General features: G+C 33.7%; 4 protein-coding genes and 1 long non-coding RNA gene across 6 annotated transcripts; 1 reads left to right on the top strand and 4 right to left on the bottom strand.

Moving 5' to 3' along the window:
• Positions 1 to 1,562: 1,562 nt before the first annotated feature.
• Positions 1,563 to 4,798, bottom strand: LOC111023377 (cation/H(+) antiporter 15). The gene is made up of 3 exons (XM_022300802.2): positions 4,140 to 4,798; positions 3,060 to 4,055; positions 1,563 to 2,967 (listed from the first exon to the last, which is right to left on the bottom strand). Exons 1-3 carry the CDS (start codon positions 4,380 to 4,382, stop codon positions 1,801 to 1,803), a joined length of 2,406 nt encoding a protein of 801 aa, XP_022156494.2. The 5' UTR covers positions 4,383 to 4,798; the 3' UTR covers positions 1,563 to 1,800.
• Positions 4,799 to 5,974: 1,176 nt separating this feature from the next.
• LOC111023378 (large ribosomal subunit protein eL8y) lies at positions 5,975 to 8,844 on the bottom strand. The gene is made up of 7 exons (XM_022300804.2): positions 8,735 to 8,844; positions 7,764 to 7,814; positions 7,470 to 7,671; positions 6,741 to 6,910; positions 6,518 to 6,646; positions 6,334 to 6,426; positions 5,975 to 6,243 (listed from the first exon to the last, which is right to left on the bottom strand). Exons 1-7 carry the CDS (start codon positions 8,735 to 8,737, stop codon positions 6,112 to 6,114), a joined length of 780 nt encoding a protein of 259 aa, XP_022156496.1. The 5' UTR covers positions 8,738 to 8,844; the 3' UTR covers positions 5,975 to 6,111.
• A 2,883-nt stretch (positions 8,845 to 11,727) lies between these two features.
• Positions 11,728 to 12,957, bottom strand: LOC111023412 (Pollen Ole e 1 allergen and extensin family protein). Its single transcript, XM_022300841.2, has 2 exons — positions 12,729 to 12,957; positions 11,728 to 12,307 (listed from the first exon to the last, which is right to left on the bottom strand). The coding sequence occupies exons 1-2, from the start codon at positions 12,904 to 12,906 to the stop codon at positions 11,970 to 11,972; spliced, it is 516 nt and encodes a 171-aa protein (XP_022156533.1). The 5' UTR covers positions 12,907 to 12,957; the 3' UTR covers positions 11,728 to 11,969.
• Positions 12,957 to 14,256, top strand: LOC111023413 (uncharacterized). Its single transcript, XR_015793249.1, has 2 exons — positions 12,957 to 13,458; positions 13,571 to 14,256. It is a non-coding gene; the product is annotated as an uncharacterized LOC111023413 (long non-coding RNA).
• A 2,407-nt stretch (positions 14,257 to 16,663) lies between these two features.
• Positions 16,664 to 20,857, bottom strand: LOC111023404 (membrane-anchored ubiquitin-fold protein 4). 2 transcript variants are annotated; one of them, XM_022300830.2, is made up of 4 exons: positions 20,535 to 20,857; positions 20,056 to 20,263; positions 18,958 to 19,128; positions 16,664 to 17,103 (listed from the first exon to the last, which is right to left on the bottom strand). In XM_022300830.2, the coding sequence occupies exons 2-4, from the start codon at positions 20,183 to 20,185 to the stop codon at positions 17,048 to 17,050; spliced, it is 357 nt and encodes a 118-aa protein (XP_022156522.1). In that variant the 5' UTR covers positions 20,186 to 20,263; positions 20,535 to 20,857; the 3' UTR covers positions 16,664 to 17,047. The 2 variants fall into 2 exon arrangements, with proteins under 2 accessions (XP_022156522.1, XP_087984130.1); XM_088128004.1 differs by having other exon boundaries at positions 20,656 to 20,857.
• Positions 20,858 to 21,870: the final 1,013 nt, after the last annotated feature.

Below are 21,870 nucleotides of genomic sequence, written 5' to 3'. Positions count from 1 at the left end.
ATAAATTTTTATAGAAGTTTATGGAATAATTTTCATTGCAAATTACAACTATCTAATTAAGTAAACAATTAAAAATATAAATATTGCTCTTAAATATTTCAAACATTTATTTATTAAAATGACATTATGATAGAAAACCTCCAATTCCACGTTAATCAAATTGGTAATAGGAAATACATTTTAAGGTTTCTATAGAAGAAAAGAAAACAAGAGAAATTAGAGAATATATATATATATATATATAATTATGATATAATATGTGGGAGTGGGAATTCTAAACTCTTTTTTTTTCCAGTACAACATGTGAGGATAGAGGATCAAATCACCCACGACTTCTAGGTAGAAATATATGTCAATTATTGTTTAGCTAATGCTCGCTCTGTCTTGGCAGGTTTTATACTTCTTATTTCTTTTTCTTCTTTTTTAATACGATGAGAATGTTAATCTTGTGTTGTCAAGTTTTTGCAGCTCTTATTTTCGAGGTTGATAATAAAACTAAATAGAAAAATTTTAGTTTTAAATACTTTGATTTGATTCATTTTTATCTATATATTTTCAAAACGTCTATTTTGATTTTTATACTTTTTATTTTATGTAATTTTATTTACATTATAATTTTAGCAGGACAATTTTCATTTACTAAGTTCAATAAAAAAGTTTCTATTGCGTATAAATTTTACAAAGAGGTCAAATTGATAACTATTTCAAATTATAGAGCCGGAAATTTAAGGATTAAAACTTACCAATGTTAAAGATACAAAAACCAAAATAAACATCAATATGTTATTTATACGTTTAAATACTATTTTATTCCCTTTAAAACACCTATTTGATTCTTATACTTTTGTTCATTTTAGTCCTCCAAAACATTTATTTTGATTTGTTAACAATTCACTCACTGAATTACTCGTACTTTCTTTTTAAATATAGCAAATTTTATAAATAGGAAACAAATTGATGATTATTCTTTAAGAGTACATAAATTAAATCAAACAAACACTCCACCGTACACACAAAATAAGCAAAAATTGAAAGTACAAGTCACCTTTAAAATAGAAGAACGAAAATGAACCAAAATCAAAACGACCAAATTACTATTTAAACCAAAATTATAATACTCTGGAAAAAAATCTCAAAAAAACTAATAAGATGGTCAAGAACAGCAGATCAGAACCTCTCGTACCCTTTTTTTTTTTTCTTTTCGAAAAACTTCGGTTTCCATTTTACTAGTAAATAATTCATCTGCTGAAATCTACCTTGAAATTACAAAATAGTCTGCAACATCAAAACTACACCTGAAATAAGCATATAAGCAAATCATAAGTAAACAAAACTTCTAACTTGTCGTGTTTTGAATAAACTAAAGAGCCAGAAAAAATTTCCAAGTCTCCATAGTCTTTGTTTTCATTAAACAGAACTGAAAACTCTGAGACAATTTAGGTATCATTTTAAAAATCAAGGATAATATTGTCTAAAAAATGTTTCTTCCTCAACAGTAAAAAAAAACAAAATACAAAAGTAATTAAAAAAATAAATATAAATACATTAAAGAAAACACAAAATTGAGTAAAATTGGAAGAGAAATTAACTAGCTCTAAATGGTGTTGTTTGGTTTACACATGGATATGGTTTGAGTGAAAATGTACATCGTTGAAGTTCAAAGAAAAAAAAGTGTGAGAGAGGGCAAAAATGACTTCTCCAACTTTGAACCATTGGAGTAAGTGAATTGAGGAACAATCAAAACTTTTGAATGATCGGCTATTGAAGTAAATTTCTTCTCCATCATCCTATACTAAATATCTAATACCTGTCAATGGGAAAAATAGGTTCCAGGTTATTCTCTTGGTCTTCATCAATCTCTTCTGTGTGTTGTTGCACAACCAAGATTAAGGCATTGCCCATGAAATTTGAAGAGGCCAATACCTCCCCAATTATCCCAAGTTCTGTATCTTCATTCCAAAGTATCAATCCTTGAACCAGAGGCGAACTCAGACAATGGCGTCTTCCAACCATTACAAGGTCGAAATTGTTCCCCATCGAACGAAGTATAGAGACCGTTTCAGTGCCGTCCATAACCACATGTTCTATGTACGTTACTTTGCAGTTGCCTACCATGGTTTGTCGAAACTTGCACACTGCCTCATCGTCAAGCCTCCTTTCTTCTACATTATAGCATGGGACATTTTCATTCTCCACTAGACGGATCATTGTAAAGTTAATATTGGGGTGCCCAGCCATTCTTGCCCCAATGAACATTGCCTCTCGGTCGTCTGGTCCACCTATGAAGACCACAGCTATGTGAAAAGAATGCAAGTTCGTTGTGATAGAGCTTGAGACTTTCAAGAGTCCACGATCAACAACAAGGGCGATAGAGCAGGGTGCCTTGTCGAGGATGCAATTATTTATTGTCCTCATTTTACTTTTGCACAATGACATCACACCATTGGAATGAAATCTCTTGTGGAAAGGAACAAGAACCAAAGAAGTCTCTTTGTCGAATGCGAGCGTACAAACATCGTGGTGCATAGTCGCAAAACGAGATATAACAGTGAAGGGATAAATTTCAACTATGTCACGGTTGCTCTGTCCAAAGTATTTGAATGCATTAACGATAGGCTCAGAAGGGCAAGACCTTGAAGTACCTATCTTTGTAAGTTTGTGGGCAATGAGTTGTGGGTTAGCACGGCCAAGAAGCTCAACAAGATGAAGCATGTAAACAACAAGATGGCTTTGTCTCGTCGGATTCAAGGCCTCGAGAAGTTTAATGGCATTAGGAACATCATCTTGGTCATGAATGCAAACTAATAAATGGAGATCAGAATTTGATCTCGAGTGCATCATCGTTCTTTTGTTGTAAACTACATACGATCCTGAATAATCATTGAGATATCTTATTATAGGAGTGATAACTACAACCAAAATCACCATGCATATGCACATAACTGAAAATGTTTCATTGTCAAATATCTGCACAGATTTAGAGAACAAAATATCAGTGAATATATTGTGAGAAATGATCAAATACAATTAGATGATCAACAACAAATGTTTGTTCCTACCTTCTCCTTCTTCTTCGAATAAAACAAACCAAGCTCCATAGCTCCTTGACTATTCACGATGAGGCCAAGCAATACGGCATCTCTCACACGCAGTTTGAAGTAGATTGAAATCATAAAGGTGCCTAGAAACTTTCCCAACGCAACAACAACGATAATGCACGACAGGACTAAGAAACTTTTGAGTTTAATGATAAAGATATTGATGAACCAGCCTATTTTGACAAAGAAGAATGGCATGAAAATCCAAGAGGTGGTGAAATGAAGTCTCTCTACCATTGTTGATCCAATGGGAGGCCCCGGAGGTATCGCAATCCCAAGTACAAGGGGACCAAAATATAAATACAAACCAGTGGCCTGGCAAAAGAAGGCAGTCACCAACACCCCTAAAAGCAAGGTAATCACATAGCCCTCTTTTAACGGCTGTCCGACCGGATTCTGCTTCATCATCCGAAGAATGGCAGGTCGAAGCACATAAATGATGGCTATCAGAATCATAGAAGGAAAAAATATTGAGAACCTCTCATATCTGTGAGCATTTGGTCCATTCAAGAGAGCTCCTAGAAACAGAATGCAATAGCTGCACAAAGTAGAAGCCATTGAAGATGTCAAAGCGATTCTCCCGAGCTCAGAGTTCATTCTATGAAGCTCAGAAAGAAAGCAAGCAATCGTGGGGAAATTGATAAAGGACTCTGTTGCACAAACAATGACAAAGGTTTTGTTGAATTGGGAGTTCACATCATTCATGGAGTTTACAATGGAACTGGAAATGAGGGTAAGAATCAAAGGCAAAGCCACGGTACAGGACCCAATAGCAAATGCCCTCTTGTCAATCTTCTTTACTATGGAAGGATCTATTTGCACTCCAATGAGAAAGAAGTAAAATATATATCCCATTGAAGCTACTATGTCAAGGAATATGAATCCCCTCATGGGGAAAAAGGTTTCTCTGAAACCATCGAACCGGCCCAGAACTGAAGAACCTAGAACTAAGCCTCCCTGATAAAATGGAATTCAATAAGAAAAGAAAAGATAACAGGAATAGAAATCAAATCATGCGAGCAATTAAGAGAGAAGAGTTACCAAGATTTGAGAGACGATGAGGGGTTGGCCGAAGGGTTTGAGGAGGTGAGAAAACAACATAATGGCCCCTCCAGAAATAACCAACTGAATTAGAAGAGAAGGTATAGAGTACTCAAAAGGGTTTGATCCGGTGAAAATCCCATGGGAGCGAATCCGGTCGGCAGATGTGCAGGTTGTGGTCAAGTTATGGAGCGACTGCCCAGATTCACGGCCGATGTAGGCAGAAATTTCGTCTGGTTCCATTACAACAAACACTCAGTTTCGGGGCGATGGAGAAGCGGAAGAAAAATGTAATGGAACCCACTTTCAGAACTGAACTCAGACACAGAAGAAATCAAAAGGGACAATAGAGAAATGGAAGAGAAACGTAATGGAAAGAGCTGCTTTGAGAACTTGCATCGGTACACACAAAACCATACTTAATTGTCGACAAATTCATTCGAGCAAAGAATACCCAATAAGCAATGAACCAGATTAAATATAAAAGCAGAGTATTACTCCTTCAAGCACACCCGAAAATCAACAATTATTTCTCTAAAATTACACCAATTAAAACTCTCTCAACTCTCCCTCCCAAAAATCCCTTTCATTTGGCCAACAATAAAACATAACTTGCTAAATTTGTGCGCAAAAATTGGGAGAGGAAGAATACAGTTGAGAGAGATCCCAAAATTTGGGCACACCTTTTTCTTTTATTTTTTTTTTTTCTTTTTTTAAGCCTGCAGACGTGGCTTACGGAATAAGTCTTAGGTGGCATCACACCTAATCATATGTTGCCTTTCGAGTTTCGTATTTAAGTACACAAACAAAAATAAGTTTTTATATAAACTGTATGGACTAAGTTTCATTGCAAATTACAAATATCTAATTAAGTAAACGATTAAAAATAGAAATATTACTCTTACACATTTCAAATTTTTATTTATTAAAATGAAATTATGATAGAAAACCTCTAATTCCACGTTAATCAAATTGGTAATAGGAAATACATTTTAAGGTTTCCATAGAAGAAAAGAGAACAAGAGAAATTAGAATAAGGATGACAGACTTTCCTCAAAAAAAATATATCAGTAGAGGCAGTACATTAACTTACAGCTCCATCAAACATGGAGGTTTTGTATTTTGTACTTCTTATTTCTGACGTTGATAATAAAACTAAAATTAGTTTTAAATACTTTGGTTTGGTTCATTTTTATTACTTTTAAAACTTCTATTTACTTATTTACATAGCATGGCAATTTTCATTTACCAAATTTAACAGAAGTATAAAATTTTTTATCACTATTTCAAAAAATTACATTAAAATACTATTTTAATCTCTTTAAAATATCTATTTGGTTCTTATATACTTTTACTTTTGTTTTTTTGGTCCTGTTTGGTCCTGCAAAACATTTATCCTGATCCGTTAACAATTCACACACTGAATTACTCACAATTTTTTTTTAATTATGGCCATAGTTTAAAATTTTATAAATAGGAATCAAATTGATTAGTCTTTAAAAGTACATAAAATAAGTAAAAATTGGAAGTACAAATCACCTTTAAAAATAGATGGACTAAAATAGACCATTTTAAAAATAGAGTAACCAAATCAAAGGGACAAAATTACTATTCAGACCAAAATTTTAGTACTTGAAAGAAAATCTCAAAAATACTAATCAGATGGTCAAGAACCAGCTATTCAGAACCTCTCTTACCCTTTTTTTTTTCTTTTTGAAAAACCTCAGTTTCAATTTTACTTGTAAATAATTCATCTGCCCAAATCACCTTGAAATTACATTACTGTCTGCAATATCAAAACTTCATCTGAAATAAGCATATAAGCAAATCACAAGTAAACAAAACTTCTAACTTGTGATGTTTTGAATAAACTAAAGAGCCAGAAAAAATTGCCAAGTCTCCATAGTCTTTGTTTTTCATTAAACAGAACTGAAAACTCTGAAAGTTATAATAGAAGGGCAACTCTGTGATCCTAAGACATCCTTTGAGCAGCTTCTTTGGCAAGCAGCTTCTCCTTTGCTTTAGTTTTAGCCTGGGACTTGGAACCCATGATTCCACCACCCCATTTCTTCCTGTACTCGTCATACTTGTCGTTGAAATTAGCCTACGATAAACAGACATACAACGTTTTAAAATGAAGCTATGACCAGATGGAATACTAGTAAAGTGGGATCTGAAGCCTTATGTAACTCACCTTGATAGCTTCAAGGATCCTGCTAAACTCCAGCTTATCTTCATTCTTTACAGTTGTCAGGCACAAAACCGATGCAGTCTTTTTATGGACAATCTGTTAAAACAAGGCAAAATAACAAGCATTGGTCCGTAGGCTTTTGAAAGATTGGAAAAGACTGTGACAATGAATAAGAGGGCATGGTTACCGCTCCCAATCGTGCTTTGCCCTTCACAATGCAGTATGGAATTTCCATCTTCCTGCAAAGAGCTGGTAGCCAAACAACCAACTCGATCGGATCCACATCATGAGCAATGACAACCAACTGAGCCTTGTTCTGAAAGAAAGTACATTTCTTGAGTTAATTGGCTCCCAGGAAGTATGACAGTTGAAAAGAGTAAATTTTACACATGTATGGAATAGAATAGCACCTGCTCAATGAGGTAGGTAACATGGTTGAGACCATATTTAACAACAATAGGCTTCTTAGCATCATGTGATTTTCCTTCAGCCTCTTCCTGAGCTCTCTTTAAAAGACGCTCCCTTTTCTGGGCTTTGTCCTCGGGCCTATACTTCAAAAGCATCTTGAACAGGTTTGTCGCTACATAGCCAATACAACAAACACTTAAAAAGCAAAATCAAAAAATACACTTAAACCAAAACAGAGGCATTTGTTGGAATCAGGTCAAAAAACTAACATTTTCCCAAACAACCAAACAGCATATGCTGCAAAGGCAATGAAAGACCATAATCAAAAACAAAGGCACAGGACATGCACAGATACTACTAGTTATTCTGATAAAAACCATCATTTTATAACACTTCAATCAATCGAACTTCTAAAGTACACAACATGTGATGAGGTATGAGCATAATCAAAGAAACCAAACAAGAAAGAAGATTCTATCTGAAATCACATACTAAGAGACTGAAGGTTACAGCCTAAAGCAATCCACTATTAGAAACAGAATCAAAAGCTAGTTAAAAATATTGAAAATAATGAAGACATTGGAAATGTAATAAACCCAAGATGGTTAAAAGTTGTAATTTAGAGAACTATACAATAATAACATTCTAAAACGTAATGGTTGATTTAAGAATTTCTTGACTGATAATGTAAAAGGATTCTGAATGAGAAGATTCATATATGATTTCATTACCAAGATTTTTGTCAAGTGTCTTTGTGAACTGATTCAAAGCTGGTGGAACCTTCAACCTCTGCTTGAGAATCCTCTTCTTCCTCTGAATTTGGACAGCTTTCGGCCATTTAACAAACCGTGTCAAATCCCTCTTGGGTGGCAATGCCCCACCAATTCCAAACTGCTTTGGACGCTTCTCGAATAGTGGGTTCACCACCTTCTCCTGCTAACACCCCAAGATTGTATTAAACAAAAAGCAACCAAGAAACAGAACAATAATTAAACAAGAACTTTTAATGAATAAAAATTGTTTACCGGCTTCTTCTTTGCTGCTGCCAAGGCTTTTCCAACTGCCTTCTTTGGTGCCTTTTAAAAAAGCAATAAGATTATGTCAATAAATTTCATTCCAGGTAAAGAAGCCAAACCAAGTTATAAGAAAACCTGGAGATAACTAATAAAATATAATCACCTTTTCTGTCAAAACTGAGACGAGGGAGAGGGGGTTCAAACTTACAACTTATAAGAAAAGACTACAAGTACTAAACCTATACTCAAATAAATCTCTCTCATACAGTCATATTTGTGTGAAAAAATGGTGTAGAACAACGAGACTTTAATCAAAAAAATTTCCTCCGATATTAGGTTAAATTAGCATCGATGTTTCTTTAAGAATACTGAAATTCATACAAGGAATGCACGCAAATTCAGCCTAAAAATCAAATAATAACCATAAAAGGGGTTACAAAAATTATTACGCAACACGAATTGTATTTATTTATAAAATAATGATGATTGAACAATAGGGCCAGGAAACCAATGGCGTCCATGAAGGAAAACTAAATGAGTGAAACCCAAAACTGAATGCCTTTCGGGTTTCAACCAAGCTAACTTGACAAGCATTCTTAGAAGACGCAGTCCAATATCCAGCAGAAACACAAGGAAACACAGCTACAAGCACATCAAAAACAAAGATCCCAAAAAAATACTTCAAACTACAGGTAGCAGAAGTAGATTCAATTATCAAAACAAATATTAGTAAACATCGACAAAACAAACTTCTCTAAAAACCCGATCCCATGATGTATTCAATACTTTCAGATTTCAAATCTGGAAACCCAGAAAACGTAGTAACAATGTGTTCATGATACGAAGGTTTTGGGTAGGGTTATTCCAAGTTCCATATTCAAAAACATACTAAACAATCACGTATTCATTGGGTACATTCTACTCTTTCATCTGAAAACAGAAGATTGAATAACCGAAACGAGAGCGAGAGGAGATTGTACCATTTTACGCTGCGGGAGAGGAAGCGGCGGCCAACAGGAGGAAGAGAAGAATGAGAGGGAAAGCAGAGCAGGCGGCTAGGGCTTCTATTTATTTTCTTTTTCTTCTTTTCTTTAATGAAATGGGCTGAACTCTTGGGCCCAAATAAATTGGGCTACTGGAGGAAATTTAATAGCTGGGCCTGGGCCTGGGTCCATTTAGTAGTATTCACGAATCCATACGAAATTATAGTCGGCAAATAATTACAAAACTATACTAAATACTATCAAATAAAATATTACAAAAATTACGCCTATTGTTGACACGTACGTAAAAAGTAACTATGTAAAATGACGCATTAGACCCTGTAAAATGAAAAGAGATGTGCTTAAATTTAGAGGTTTTTACCTTTGCAAAAAAGGATAAATAAATAAAGGTTTTTAAGATATGTGCTTAAAGTTTAGCCAATTATTGGTTTCGTCCTCTTTAAAATTTGTCATTGATTTTTCTCAATTAAACGTTTAATCTTTCAAAGATGTGCATAAAAATATATCCTAAATTATACTATAAAGTTTCTAATATATTCTAGTGTTCAATATCTTATTATTTTCAATTTTATCCTCAATCTTTTGGTTGATTGACTTATAAACTATCGAAGTATAACATGTTTGTTTTGTGATTTGTTATGTTGATACTTGTGAGTTAGTTAACCATAGGATGCTCCATTAGATGGTTAGGTAGTTATGTGCTTAACTTCGTGTATGCTTCATGGAGTTGTTGTTGCAATAGGTACTATTTCACTATGTTTAGTTCCTTTTTTCGGTGCTTGACGGGACTCTACTCTTTCATTGGAATTATCGTTATATGCAGAATTCTAGTCCGCAATGTTTTGGCTTGTGACTTAAGGTGAGTCATTCCCCTGTTCATGTTGTCTCTTGGCGAGTGAGCCTTGGGTTGGAATGGTTGGATTTGGTTGTTCGTCGATTAAGTAGTGGAAGTGGAAAGGTTCTCTGTTATTCATTGAACCTATTGGAGTTTGGGATTTTTGTTTAAGATCTAAGGAAGACTTGTTGATGTTGGCTTTGGCCCTTAATCTCGGTTAATTAATTTAATTAATTAGTTTTTTGATTTCAAACACGCTTAGTATTAAATGTTTTTTGTGTATAATAATTATTGTTATAAAACATAAATTTATTATGAGCTTCAATAATATTATATGATTTACTGATAATACATATTTTGTTTTTTTGATAATTTTAGTGTTTTAAATTTTCCACAGCGTAGAGCACGATACGATGATTCCAACTAATTTTGAATTACCCAAATCGGAGCTCAAACGAAGAAATTATGATCCAACAAAGTTGGAAGAAAAATTACCCGAGATGAATGACGCTGAATCAACTAAGTGGTCCAATGAAATGTTGACATGTGGCATGATGTTAAAAAGGAAAAAAAAAAGTTACCATCCAAGGTAACTTAAAAAAAATTTGGATCTTTTTTTCCTATTTAATCAACTCTTCTTCTCTCAAAATTCTAACAACTTTCCTCTCCAACTTTCTCTCCAATCTCTTTATGTTCATCTCTTCAAAATTTCAAATGTTGTTCTAATTTCTTGTGAGATAAATTTTTTATTTGAGAGATATTAGTACTTCCAATTTTATTTCTCTTAGCCATTTGAGGGCTTTTATTTGTAAGAATTTTTCTTATAAATTTGTGAGCAAAAATTTATATATCCACTATTTGAGAGAGTTTGTAAGTTTGTTCTCAAATTTCCATATTCTTTATAAGGGTTACTCTTGAGCCCGAAAAATAGCATTTGTAACGGTTTGATACTAAACTGTGGAAAGGATCGGGTTTCTTCTTGCTCCAAAAAAAAGACTTTATATCGATTTGACTCCTACCGTGGAAAGAGTCAAAGTTTCTTAATCGAATACCCAAGAGGTGCTTGGGGAGTGGAGTAGGCCGATTGTTGCTGAACCACTATAAAATTTCTGGTGTCATTTTCTCTAACCCTACTCTATTTAATTTTTGCAATTAATTTTCTTTATTACAAATTGCATGAAATTAATTGTTCGAATTTGTTTTCATGTTTATGGTCAAATATTTATATTTGAATTATTTGGTTGGTGAAATTAATTAGGATGTTTGTATTTCTAATTTGTTATTTAATTTTGTGTTAAAATCATTTGTTCACAAAAAGTTTACATAATTGTTTAAATTGGGCACACCGTAGTAAAAAATTAAAAAAGTTTCATTTAATCCTATTCACACCCTCTAGGGTTGTTGTACCGATCCAACAATTGAGCTGCCAAAGAAATTAGATGTTGGGTCATTCCCTATTCTCCATGCCTGTATTTGGTAGGTGGGTTATCGTTGGAAGCATTAAGTTGTTAGTTGTAGGTCCTCACACCGTCAGGTTCAGTGTTAGTTGTAAGTTAAACAGTGGAAGTTAGTAAAGAAAGCTCTTTAGATAAAACTCATCAAAGGCAAAAGAGAAGTAAGGACAATGAGTTTGCTTAGGTATGTGAGGACCCTTCGACCTAGAGTAGGACATGTTAAGACCTTAGTTAGAGAAATTAAAACCTTGATAGAGTAAGAATCCCCTGCAGTAAAGATGTTCTAAGGAAGAAATTAAAAGGAGAAAGAAGATCACGATCAACTTTCGAAGACGAAAGTTTTTGAATGAGGGGAGTCTGTAACACCCCGACATTTTGAGTAGTGCGACGAGTCAACTTTCGAGGACGAAAATTTTTTTAAGGTAGGTAGTCTGTAACGCCCCACCAACAAGGTGGGGCTTCTTTTTCGATGACTCAATCATAAGAATTCCAAAATTATGTGTTAAGGTCCTAATTTATATATTTAGAAATATTCTAAATAGTCGTAGGATGTTTCAATTTGATGTCGGATAAGTACGCACTCTTTAACTTTATTTATCTACCCTCGTGACATCAAAACGCCCCAAATTCAATCCCTCACGTAGTCATTAAACAATATAGTTATCACGCACAAATGTTAATTGGACGAAATTAATAGCCTATTATATTATAAAATTTTTGAAGGTGAAACACTAAATAGACAAAAACACAGGCTGCTAATGAAAATATTAATTATGGGAGGGCCGAAGTGTAAAGAGAAGAGGGAGAGGGGTGGTTCCAAAACTGTACATTACACACAATTTTGTTGAAATTCACACAATCCAAGCCATGGATGTTCAAAGAGAAACCAGAAGAGAAGAAGCTTCGTCTTCATCATCATCATCTAGTTCGCGCACAAGGTATCATCTCTTGTCGATGGCCTGTAGTTGAGCGGGTTTAAGCTGTAGATGCAAATATTGGCCTGTCTTGATTTGATCGAAATTTCTCCCGATGTGCTTCTGTATCCAGGGACGTTGCACGAGGAGGATGCGCTACCGATCAGGCTCGCCTGGCAGAACGACACCATCGCCGAATCCTCCGCGCATCGGATTCCGTCCACCGACGGTATTTCCAACTTGTACACTCCATATTTGTTTGTTGTTCTGTTCACTGAGAATGCTATCTGCTCCGCCGTCCGCGGCGTTTCTGCTTTGAATTTGCAGTCGATTCGAACTTCTGCACCTGTTTTTTTTTTTTTTGGTGTATAACACACACAGTACACGGACGAGTGTCAAATTTTGGGTCAGTGGTTGAAGCTGAGTCGATACTCTTTTTGAAATTAGGTTTGAAAATTGTGCAAAAAACAACCAGCGTAACACCAAAATTCAATCAATCAATCAGCAAATCACTTTAAAATACTCAATCAACATCAAAATGCACAAAGAGAAAACGAAAGGTTAAAAATCAAACTTATCACATTACTATATAAGAAAACCTACTCGCGAAAATAGTCTTGTGAAGTCACAATACAAATCTTAAAAAGATATTAGTTTTGCCTTTTGAATTCGAGTTCGGGTTCAAGTTGTTGGAATTAGAACTTCTAACTTTAGGTTTGGCTAACTCAACTGACTACATAGTGTGAAGAAATGAATTTAGGCATTACCTGATAAGAAATAACTGTGTTTGGAGAAGGTGTTGTTGGAGCAGGTGTCACAATAAACAAGACCCATTACAGTAATCTGGGAGTATGTTCCTGTTGGCTGGGAACGAGCAGCCTCACTTTCCAGCAGAAGGGAACTAGGAACCAAGAAAGCAAAGACAAAGAATAGAATTAGATTCATGGCTAACTCTTGGAAGATAAGAGAGAAGCCGATGTTTCTTCTTTGAAGTGTGTTCAATGCATATTAGGATATGTAATGAAGGGTGGGGGAGAGGAGTAATGTAAGTAATGAGCTTCACTGCTTCAGTAGTTGTTGGTGGGTATGGATATAACTGAAAGCAAAGGGGAAAAGTAAAGGTCATTTAACATTTTCACAAGAAACAAAGACATGTGAAAGTCTTTTGTCAGTCTGCATGTGAACTTGCTGTGTAGGAAAGAGAAGAAGGTAGATTCTTTTTGGCAGAATTATTGCTGATACTGCTGCTTGATTCGAGGGTCTAGCCCAGTAAAACACTATTAATAGAGCTTCCCCATTTCAAATTAAGAGCCAACCAACACACACGGACTGAATTCCATTGCATTATCTTGAGAAGATCTTCACCCATCCCGTCTCCTGTTATCTTTCTTGGTGTCAATTCAAAATCTGTACATCTCAATCGCCTAAAGGAGATTCAAGTTTTAAACATCTGTATTCTCCGCCAATGTCTCTATAGAGCCAAGCAAACATAACCAGGCAATGAGCATCAAAAGATGAAATAAACAAATGACCATTGAAATGACTCGAGTTGGCCTGAACTCGAACAACTAAACTTGATCATAATTTGTTAATTCTTTGACAATTGCAGGAGTTGCCAAATCACATGAGCTCGGAAAACATGGCTAAAGGGGAAAGGAGATTTGGTGGTGGAGATTGCAAGCTGAGCCACAAAAAAAGACTATGCAGCTCGTGATACGGTGGAGTGGGGTTAGAGATGGCAATCCGATTTGGGGCCCATGGCCTCCTGCAAAAAGTGATTAAAAAAATGTGTGAATTTGAGCAATCTTCGCGGTTGAGAATGCTTTTTGGTCGACCCTGCTTAGGAAAAGGCAGGGCCCTGGGTAATACTGCTTATGCAATTTGCTCCCAGAAGTACAATTCTTTTTTCAAGTTTTTTTTTTTTTTACCCTTTGAAAATTGGTATTAGGTAGCAGAATGTGGTGGTGGCTCATCTCAGCGCTGCAGCTGCTTGATACACTCCGGTGACTCGCAATTACAGTTAGGACATACCTCCTTTCTGGCCGGGCTACAACCGAGATTTCGGGTTCATCTGGCATAGTAGATACAATGCTAGATTAAGAATTTGGGGACTCTCGCTATCCACTACTAAATTTTTGACATGTAGGAGAGTGGAAACAGGGAGATTCTTGCGATCCACCGCTAAGTTTTTGAGACGTGTGAAAGCTGAAAAGGGGGGGAGGGGAAAATGAATCTTGTAAAAAATTTGTAATATTAACAGATTGCTATTGCTATACAAGTCTTTTATTTTTCTTATGTTGAACTGCTACAAATATTATAAATAGGCTAAAATATTACTTTGGTCCGAACTGGATTCATTTCATTTTAACATACTACTCTCAAATGTCCATATTTAATTCGTATACTTTCAATAAATCTTTAAATTAGTTTTGCATCGATAGTTTGAAGTTAATTTTAATCTAACTTAGACAAAATAGTAGCATCAAGTTTGATCTAAACGAGCATAGCTCAACAATAATTGATATATATCTTCAATCAAGAGAGGTTATGAGTTCGATCTTCTATCTCACATACTGTACTTTAAAAAATAGCAATTTTGATTCAAGAAATGATAGTGTTAATATATTTTGTTTCAATAAATGACAGTGTTAATATATTTTGATTCAATATAAGAAAAAATTAACCAGGAATTAATTGTGATTACTAATTTTAAAATTTATTGAAAATACACTGAAAGGTAACTCACTAAAAAAGACATACACGAAATTAGGGATCATTTGTTTTTTTTGGAATGTAGATGTCTGGCATCTTCAGATACCTGAAATTTCAAATGTTCGGAATTATAGATGTATGTTTGTGAATGTAATAAATTTATACAATGTTCCAAAAATGTCCTTACGAACGTTTATATAATTTATACATTAATGTTCATTTTCAACTTTAATATTTTTTAAAAAATACAATTATATAATTAATGTTATATTTGGTGAAATTCATTTATTATATTATCAAATTATATTCTTTTAAGAAGAAGAATATCAAAGGTAGACCGATCGTTAAAAAAATGTTGTTTTAAAATTATGTACTTAAGATTAATTGAAGTTTATTTTATATGTACGTATAATACATAAATATACTTAATTGCTTATTAATTAATAGTATACTAATTTATTTAAATTATAAAATTACAAAAAAACTAAAGAAATTTGATAAAACAAAATATATGTAAAATAATGAAGGGATAAAAATGTCTTTCCTCAAATCATGGAAACCCATGTTTCAAAAAGGCATCTAAATGGACTTGAATACCTTTGGACATCCTAGATTACTCGGACATCTCATGATACTTGAGCATCTCGAGATGTCTGAATATCTACAAACGTGGGAATCTAGATGCCCATACCACAAGAATCTTGGATTCTCATGAAATAAACGACCCCTTATAGCTGGTTAAAAGTTTTATTCTCAGGTAAACTACAAGTACCAAATAATATGCCATTTGTCCTGCATGTTTGAAGGATATTTGTTAATAAATTTTAATTGGAAAAATTGAATCTATTAATTTGTATTTTGATGGTCCAGAAGGACTTATTATAGAATTTTGACTAATTTGATTTACGAATTTGTGATTTATAAAAACATATGACCTGAAAATTTGTTTTTAAATTTATGTATTTTGAGTTATATAGTCGTGAAATTAGTACATCCATTTTTTCTTGAGATTAAAGGAAAATAAATCTATAAAAATAAACGTAAGAATCAAAATGCACCAGATGTTTTTTTCTGCACAACCTATTGATGTTTTTTATTTCTCTTGATTTTTGTAATTATCTGCTACTGATGAAAATAAAAGTTTTTTTCCCTAGAATATAGCAAATTTAAAATAAATATTTGCAGGGAAAAAAAAAACAAAAACAAAAACAGACCAACAAAACCATTATTAGGACACCTCCTAAAGAACACTATATATATATATTTTTTTAACATACCTAAAGAGCACTATTAATTTTATTAAAATGCGGTAATTGAAAGGTAAATTCATCTATTTATTTAAATACAAGATAATATGAATTAAAATTATTAAGATTCCATTTCAACGTCATTCATTTCTATCTTAAAAAATTAAATTTCAAAATATTAGTTTCGTCATTTTTCCTTTATTTTGTTATATAAGTTTTTGTAAACATTTTTAAAATTTAAGCCAAATTTTAAAAACTAATAAAAGTAGTTTTCAAAAATTTATTTTTTCAAATTTGACTAAAAATTCAAATATACTTTCCAGAGATATGAAAAACTTATTAATGAAATCGTAAAAAACAAGCATAAATGTTTAAAAACAAAAAATTACAAATAAATAGTTATCAAATGTCATAGTTTCAACATAATCACTTTTTAATAAACAACATCGAAACCATCAACTGAATAGATAAATTGAGTATTATTTATAAAAAAAACCACTATACTTTTCAAAATATAATTTACAAATTACCATATTCTTTTTTCTCAAGCAATAAAGAAACAAAACCAAACCAAACCCTTGCCTTAGAATTGTAATTAACTGCCTTACCATTTGCCACAGCCCAATTTCTTTCCTAACTATCAATATCCAAACCCAAGTTCAAAAAGTTTAAGCAAAGCCTCAAAATTTAAGGTCACAAAATCAAACGCATCCAACAAAAGCATCAAAATCAAAGAGCAAAGATACTTAAAAATCACTTTTTTCAGAAGTCAAAACGACTGCAAACTCCCCATTGCCCTAGTCCATGCTCAAGACTCCAAATTAATTGCAGACATGGCTCAATTCGACATACAAATCTTGGGGTCAAGATGACTCCCATTTCTTTCTGTAAAAATAATTTTGAAACAATCAAAACCACCAACATACTTCAGACTACAATTGATACTATATAGATTCACGATAAATTCGTGTCACGCAGTATCGACCTGAAACAAACCTTGTAATTATGAGGGACGGGAACTTTGTTATACAGATTATTCTCTTTTGCTACACATTTCTTGACCCCATAAGGCTGCCCACGAGCCCCATTGCAAACTTCAAGCTTCCTTACAATTGATACCGACCTTCCTACAATATCGAACACGAACATACATTTTTCCTTGGGGTCTTGTCAACCTTTTTTTCTGTATAGATAAAGAAACTACATTTCAGCAGTCGCTTAGGAAGCAAAGACTGAATCAAACCACAAGGTCTTACATTATGAGCTGTAACTTGTTTGATCCATGGGGGAAGGGATCATTTAGAGAGAGAGAGAGAAAGGAAGCATGCATCTGCAAGACATCTAATTCAATGCAATGCAACCTATCATCTGGAAGATGAAACTCCAAAAAATCCACAACCAAAGTCCTATTTAGAGTAAATTACATTTTCTATCCTAAAATTTTATACGAGTTTATTTGATCCAAAAGTTTTTCAATTTTTCTTCCAATTATTTCAACCTTGAAATAGGTCTGAATATTTTGTGACAGAAAGCTGACTCCATGTATATATATTTTATAATATCAATTATATTGATGTGGCATTAAAAATTAATTATATATATTTTAAAAAATTATGCATATTCCTTTTTATCACCTCCCCTCATTCTTCCCCCATTTCCTCTATGGCTCTACATCTCCCCCTTCAATTGACCTCTCTACCCCCCAATTTGCTCTCTCCCTCAGCCACATTTCCCCTCCCCTCCTAGATCAACATACGGAGGGCAAAATCCAGACCATGGCCCCAGCAAGATCTAGTATACCATGGCATAAACAAATTTTCAGGTGCACGGCACAAAGATCCGTGGCACTTCCATTCTGTCCCATTTTTTGTTTAACTTGGATCCTCCCTTTCCCCCAACTACGAGAAGATCCACAATATCAACAAGAAAACAAAACAGGTCTAGTGGCCTTGAATGCCGACCACATTTAGTTGCAGAATCACAATGACACTGTAGGCATCAAATTCACGTCCCCACGAGTGATGATAGCAACCCCAAACAACATTGGTAATCGAAGACGTGAATGAGAAGGAAATTAGGCGAAGCGAAGAAGCCTAGAGAATAAATAGAGCGAGAAGAAAAAGGGGGAGGGGGCTAGGCAGAGAGAAAAAGAGACTAAAGAGTGGGTGAAAGGGGGTCACAGAGAGACAAACCAGGAGGGGACTGAATGAAGATAAAAAAGAGAGGAGCTTATATCTAAAAAATTGTCACATCAGCATGACAAAATTACTTGTAATATCACATCAACAAAGATAAATGGAACTTCGTTTGATATACTGACGGACCATAATTAATATTAATATTAATCTAAAATGTCTCGGCAACTTTCCATTATCGTAGCTAATGAAAAACTAATGTCAAGGTTCATATAGATCTATTAGTCCTATTTCTGAAGATTTAAAAAAATTCAAGTTTTAAGTCGAGAGATTTTAAAACCAAAACTATGAACCAAAATTTACTCACTTCTACAAGTTGATCATCCCCTATTTATAGAGGATGTTATATTAACCTAAACCAATTACCAACGAAATAACCAACTAACAAACTAACTAACAACCCAACTACTAAAACTAATTAAAAACTGAGCCCAACTAAAAAGGAGCCATTGAAAAACTCAATCTATAATAACAAAATTCCCTAAATCCTAATCATACTACACGAACATCAGAATCATCGAGTGTGTAGGCATGTTGATTTACAAGTTGAAGTTTAAGAGAAAATCACACCAACGATTATCATCACAACGCCTCTGGAAACCAGGACACCGTTGATATATGACTAAAAATATCAGGCACAACTTATTATTACGATGACATATTATCAATCTCAAATATTTTCCTTTCTGTTCATAATGATGAACCAAAATCAAAATACACGGAGCACATAAATACCACTTAACTGGCATAGCGATAGTATATGTGATGTTGACTATTTCTCAATATAATAGCTATTAAAGGTAATGCAGAAAGCACAACTAATAATTAACCGGAATGGCTACCTGTTTTCGCTTTTGCTATAGTTGGCTGCACCACAACGTGCATAGTGATAACTCCTCTAGGCAGCTCTCCGAAAGGCACTCGACATTGACCAACAGTCTTGTTGTTTTCTAAAATCTTGCCAGCATTTATCAGTTTTATGTCATTTGCTGCCTTGGGTACAACTTTCTTATCTAAAAAATTAAAACATTTACAGAAATAGTTAGGTCGCATAAAGTTGGACAGGCAAATGAAGTGAGAAAGAAATGCAAAATACTCGAACAAAGGGAAGAAACATTCTGGAGGAATGAATTTCTTTATTCCATGTTATTATTAGTTGGCACAATCCATGTCTGAAAATACTCGTCTCTAGATAGGATACCAACTAGTATTATTTTGGAACCAATCGGTCTATACCCTTCTCCTGCTACTCAAAAACGAGTAAGCATAAGATACATTCTTATCATAACTATTATCTGAAGTATGAACTTGAAAAGTGGACTGAATCTAAGAGCACTCCAACTCATTCAGCCATAAAAGGAAAACGTGAAGATAAAGTTAGAATAGATTTTCACTCTTCTGTAACAAATTACAAAACAGGCCTCCAGGCTCCAAGAAAATCTACAATGCAAAAACGTACAATATTCCTATCCAGCTTGATCAACAAAGACAGAGGTGGTAATTATTAACCTCTGGCTCTGATTATCATCCTGAGAAGGATTTACTGATTAAATAAGATTCCTGACAGAACCCATACTTATTTCTAGCAATCCTTCATTTGTTCTCTTTCACCCTATAGAGTTGAAGGAAATTGAGGGAAAGGATAAAACTATATATAATATATATATATATCAGTTATTCCTTCTTGCGAACCACGCGAGCCAGTACACTTGTCTAAGTTATCTTTATTTATCTTTCTTCTTTCCATGTATATACATGTTCTAAGTTGAGCTCCAAGCTTCCAAGTCAATAAGTCAATTGTCGACACACACAGCAGGCTTCAATTAAAAGAGAACATTAAGTTATATAAGTACAGCTGACTAGAATAAAGGGGCGAGTGTAATGACCATGCAACAGTTCACAAATTGAAAACCCAGACGAGTAAAATAAAACTCCCTGACCTTTAGGCCACTCTGCCAAGATTCTCTCCTTCACCATCGCTATTGTCGAAGTTGGTGAATAACGAAACGGACCGATATCCGATCCATCATAAAGTCGGAACTTAAGCTCGATCAGGTCCTCGTCCGGCATTTGAGCTCTACCAATAAAACACCACCTTCATCGCCAGCAGCAACTTCCCCGACAAATCCTCCCACGCAAATCCCCAACCTACACCAAGTCAAACAGCAAATACTCTAACCGACCGTCCCGAAGAAAGGGGAAACAAAGACGACACAGTAATCAACTCAGACATAGTACTGAATAAAACTATAAACAGCAAGATTGACAGCCTCCGAATCGGAACCGGAAACGTGTCTCGATTCCTCAGCAACCATATAGATTGATCAAGATGAATGATAAATAAGCTGCAATCGATTGAATCCATTTCAATTTCACAAACACCATGAAAGTAAAGATAAGGGGGAGAGGAAGGGAATACCTGAGTAAAGATGATGCGGAGAGAGAGATATAGATAGATATATATATATATATATATATATATATATATATATATAAGGAATCAGAAGGTTAATCTTTTTGTTGGAGTGATTAAGGGAGACCTTAAAGAATCGCGGGAAGAGATCTTGAAATGAGAAAGAACCCTAGATTCTGCTCCGATCATAGAAGCTTTTTCTCCGTTCTTGGTTCTTCGTTGTTCCTCTGATTTTGATTTTCTCCGCTTTAATTTAAAAATGATTCAGATGCGTGCGAGTTTTGATTTCATTGGCTCCCCTTTTTCATTATCTCTTCCATTTTTTTTTTCAGCTTCGATTTTCGGTCAGATAAATAACCATAACCATAACCATAACCATAACCTTAAACTCTCTATTTATTTACACCTTTTATTTTATACATTTTCTTATAAGTTTTGCTACTTGACAATTCCTCCTTATTTATTTATCTTAAATTATTTTTTTATGAAATATTATACTTTCAAAAATTTATCCCTAATTTTTCTCATATTATATATTTAAAAAGTTGGAAACGTAAAATTTTGTTTTTTCTTATAAAAGATTTTGGCTGTGCAGTTGATAACTACATTATTAAAAGTTACATGGTCGGTTGACTTCAAGATAATTTTAGCATCTTGTGACAAAAATATAAGTTAACAATATTATCTCATGAAATATTTTGGTCCATATATTTGTTACTTTTTTTTATTTTGATCTAATTTCAAATCATTAATTTTAGTCTATCTATTATCAAATTTTGTTTAATTTAGCTATTGTACTCTCTAAATCTTCATTCTACTTCCATCATTTTAAAAAATATAATTTTCATTCCTATTTACAGAATTTATATCCAATAAAAATATTTAAATACAAATTTATACGTATACCTTAAAAAATTTAGTGATGGTGTCACATAAAATTATGATCGAAAGAAACAAGATACAAATAATAAAATAAACAGTTCAAAAAAAATATATTTTTTAAGTACAATAACTAGAATAATCTTTATTAAGGTGAACAAAACTTGAACCAAAATATTATCTAAAAAGTATAGGATCTAATTAAAGATTTATTAAACAGTTAAATATAAAAATTAAATGAACACTATAAAATTAAAAGTCGAGAGATGAAACTTATAATTTACCCATAAATTAATAACAGTGAATTTTGGAATTTTCGATTTTGAAACTTGAAAGTTAAAAGTTAGAAGTGATTATCATTGTTGTTGTTGTTTTCTTTTATTATTTATTTTTGAAATTTGCGAGTGGAATCGTTTTGTGAGTGGGGTTTGTCGGTGAAAAAATACCGGGAGAGGTGGGGATC

The sequence above is a fragment of the Momordica charantia genome (assembly GCF_013281855.1).
Source record: "Momordica charantia cultivar OHB3-1 chromosome 8 unlocalized genomic scaffold, Mcharantia_2.0 BLBB01000008.1, whole genome shotgun sequence".
Classification (NCBI taxonomy): Eukaryota; Viridiplantae; Streptophyta; class Magnoliopsida; order Cucurbitales; family Cucurbitaceae; genus Momordica; species Momordica charantia.
Note: the sequence above shows the minus strand (reverse complement) of the source record. Positions and strands in the feature narration are given on the sequence as shown.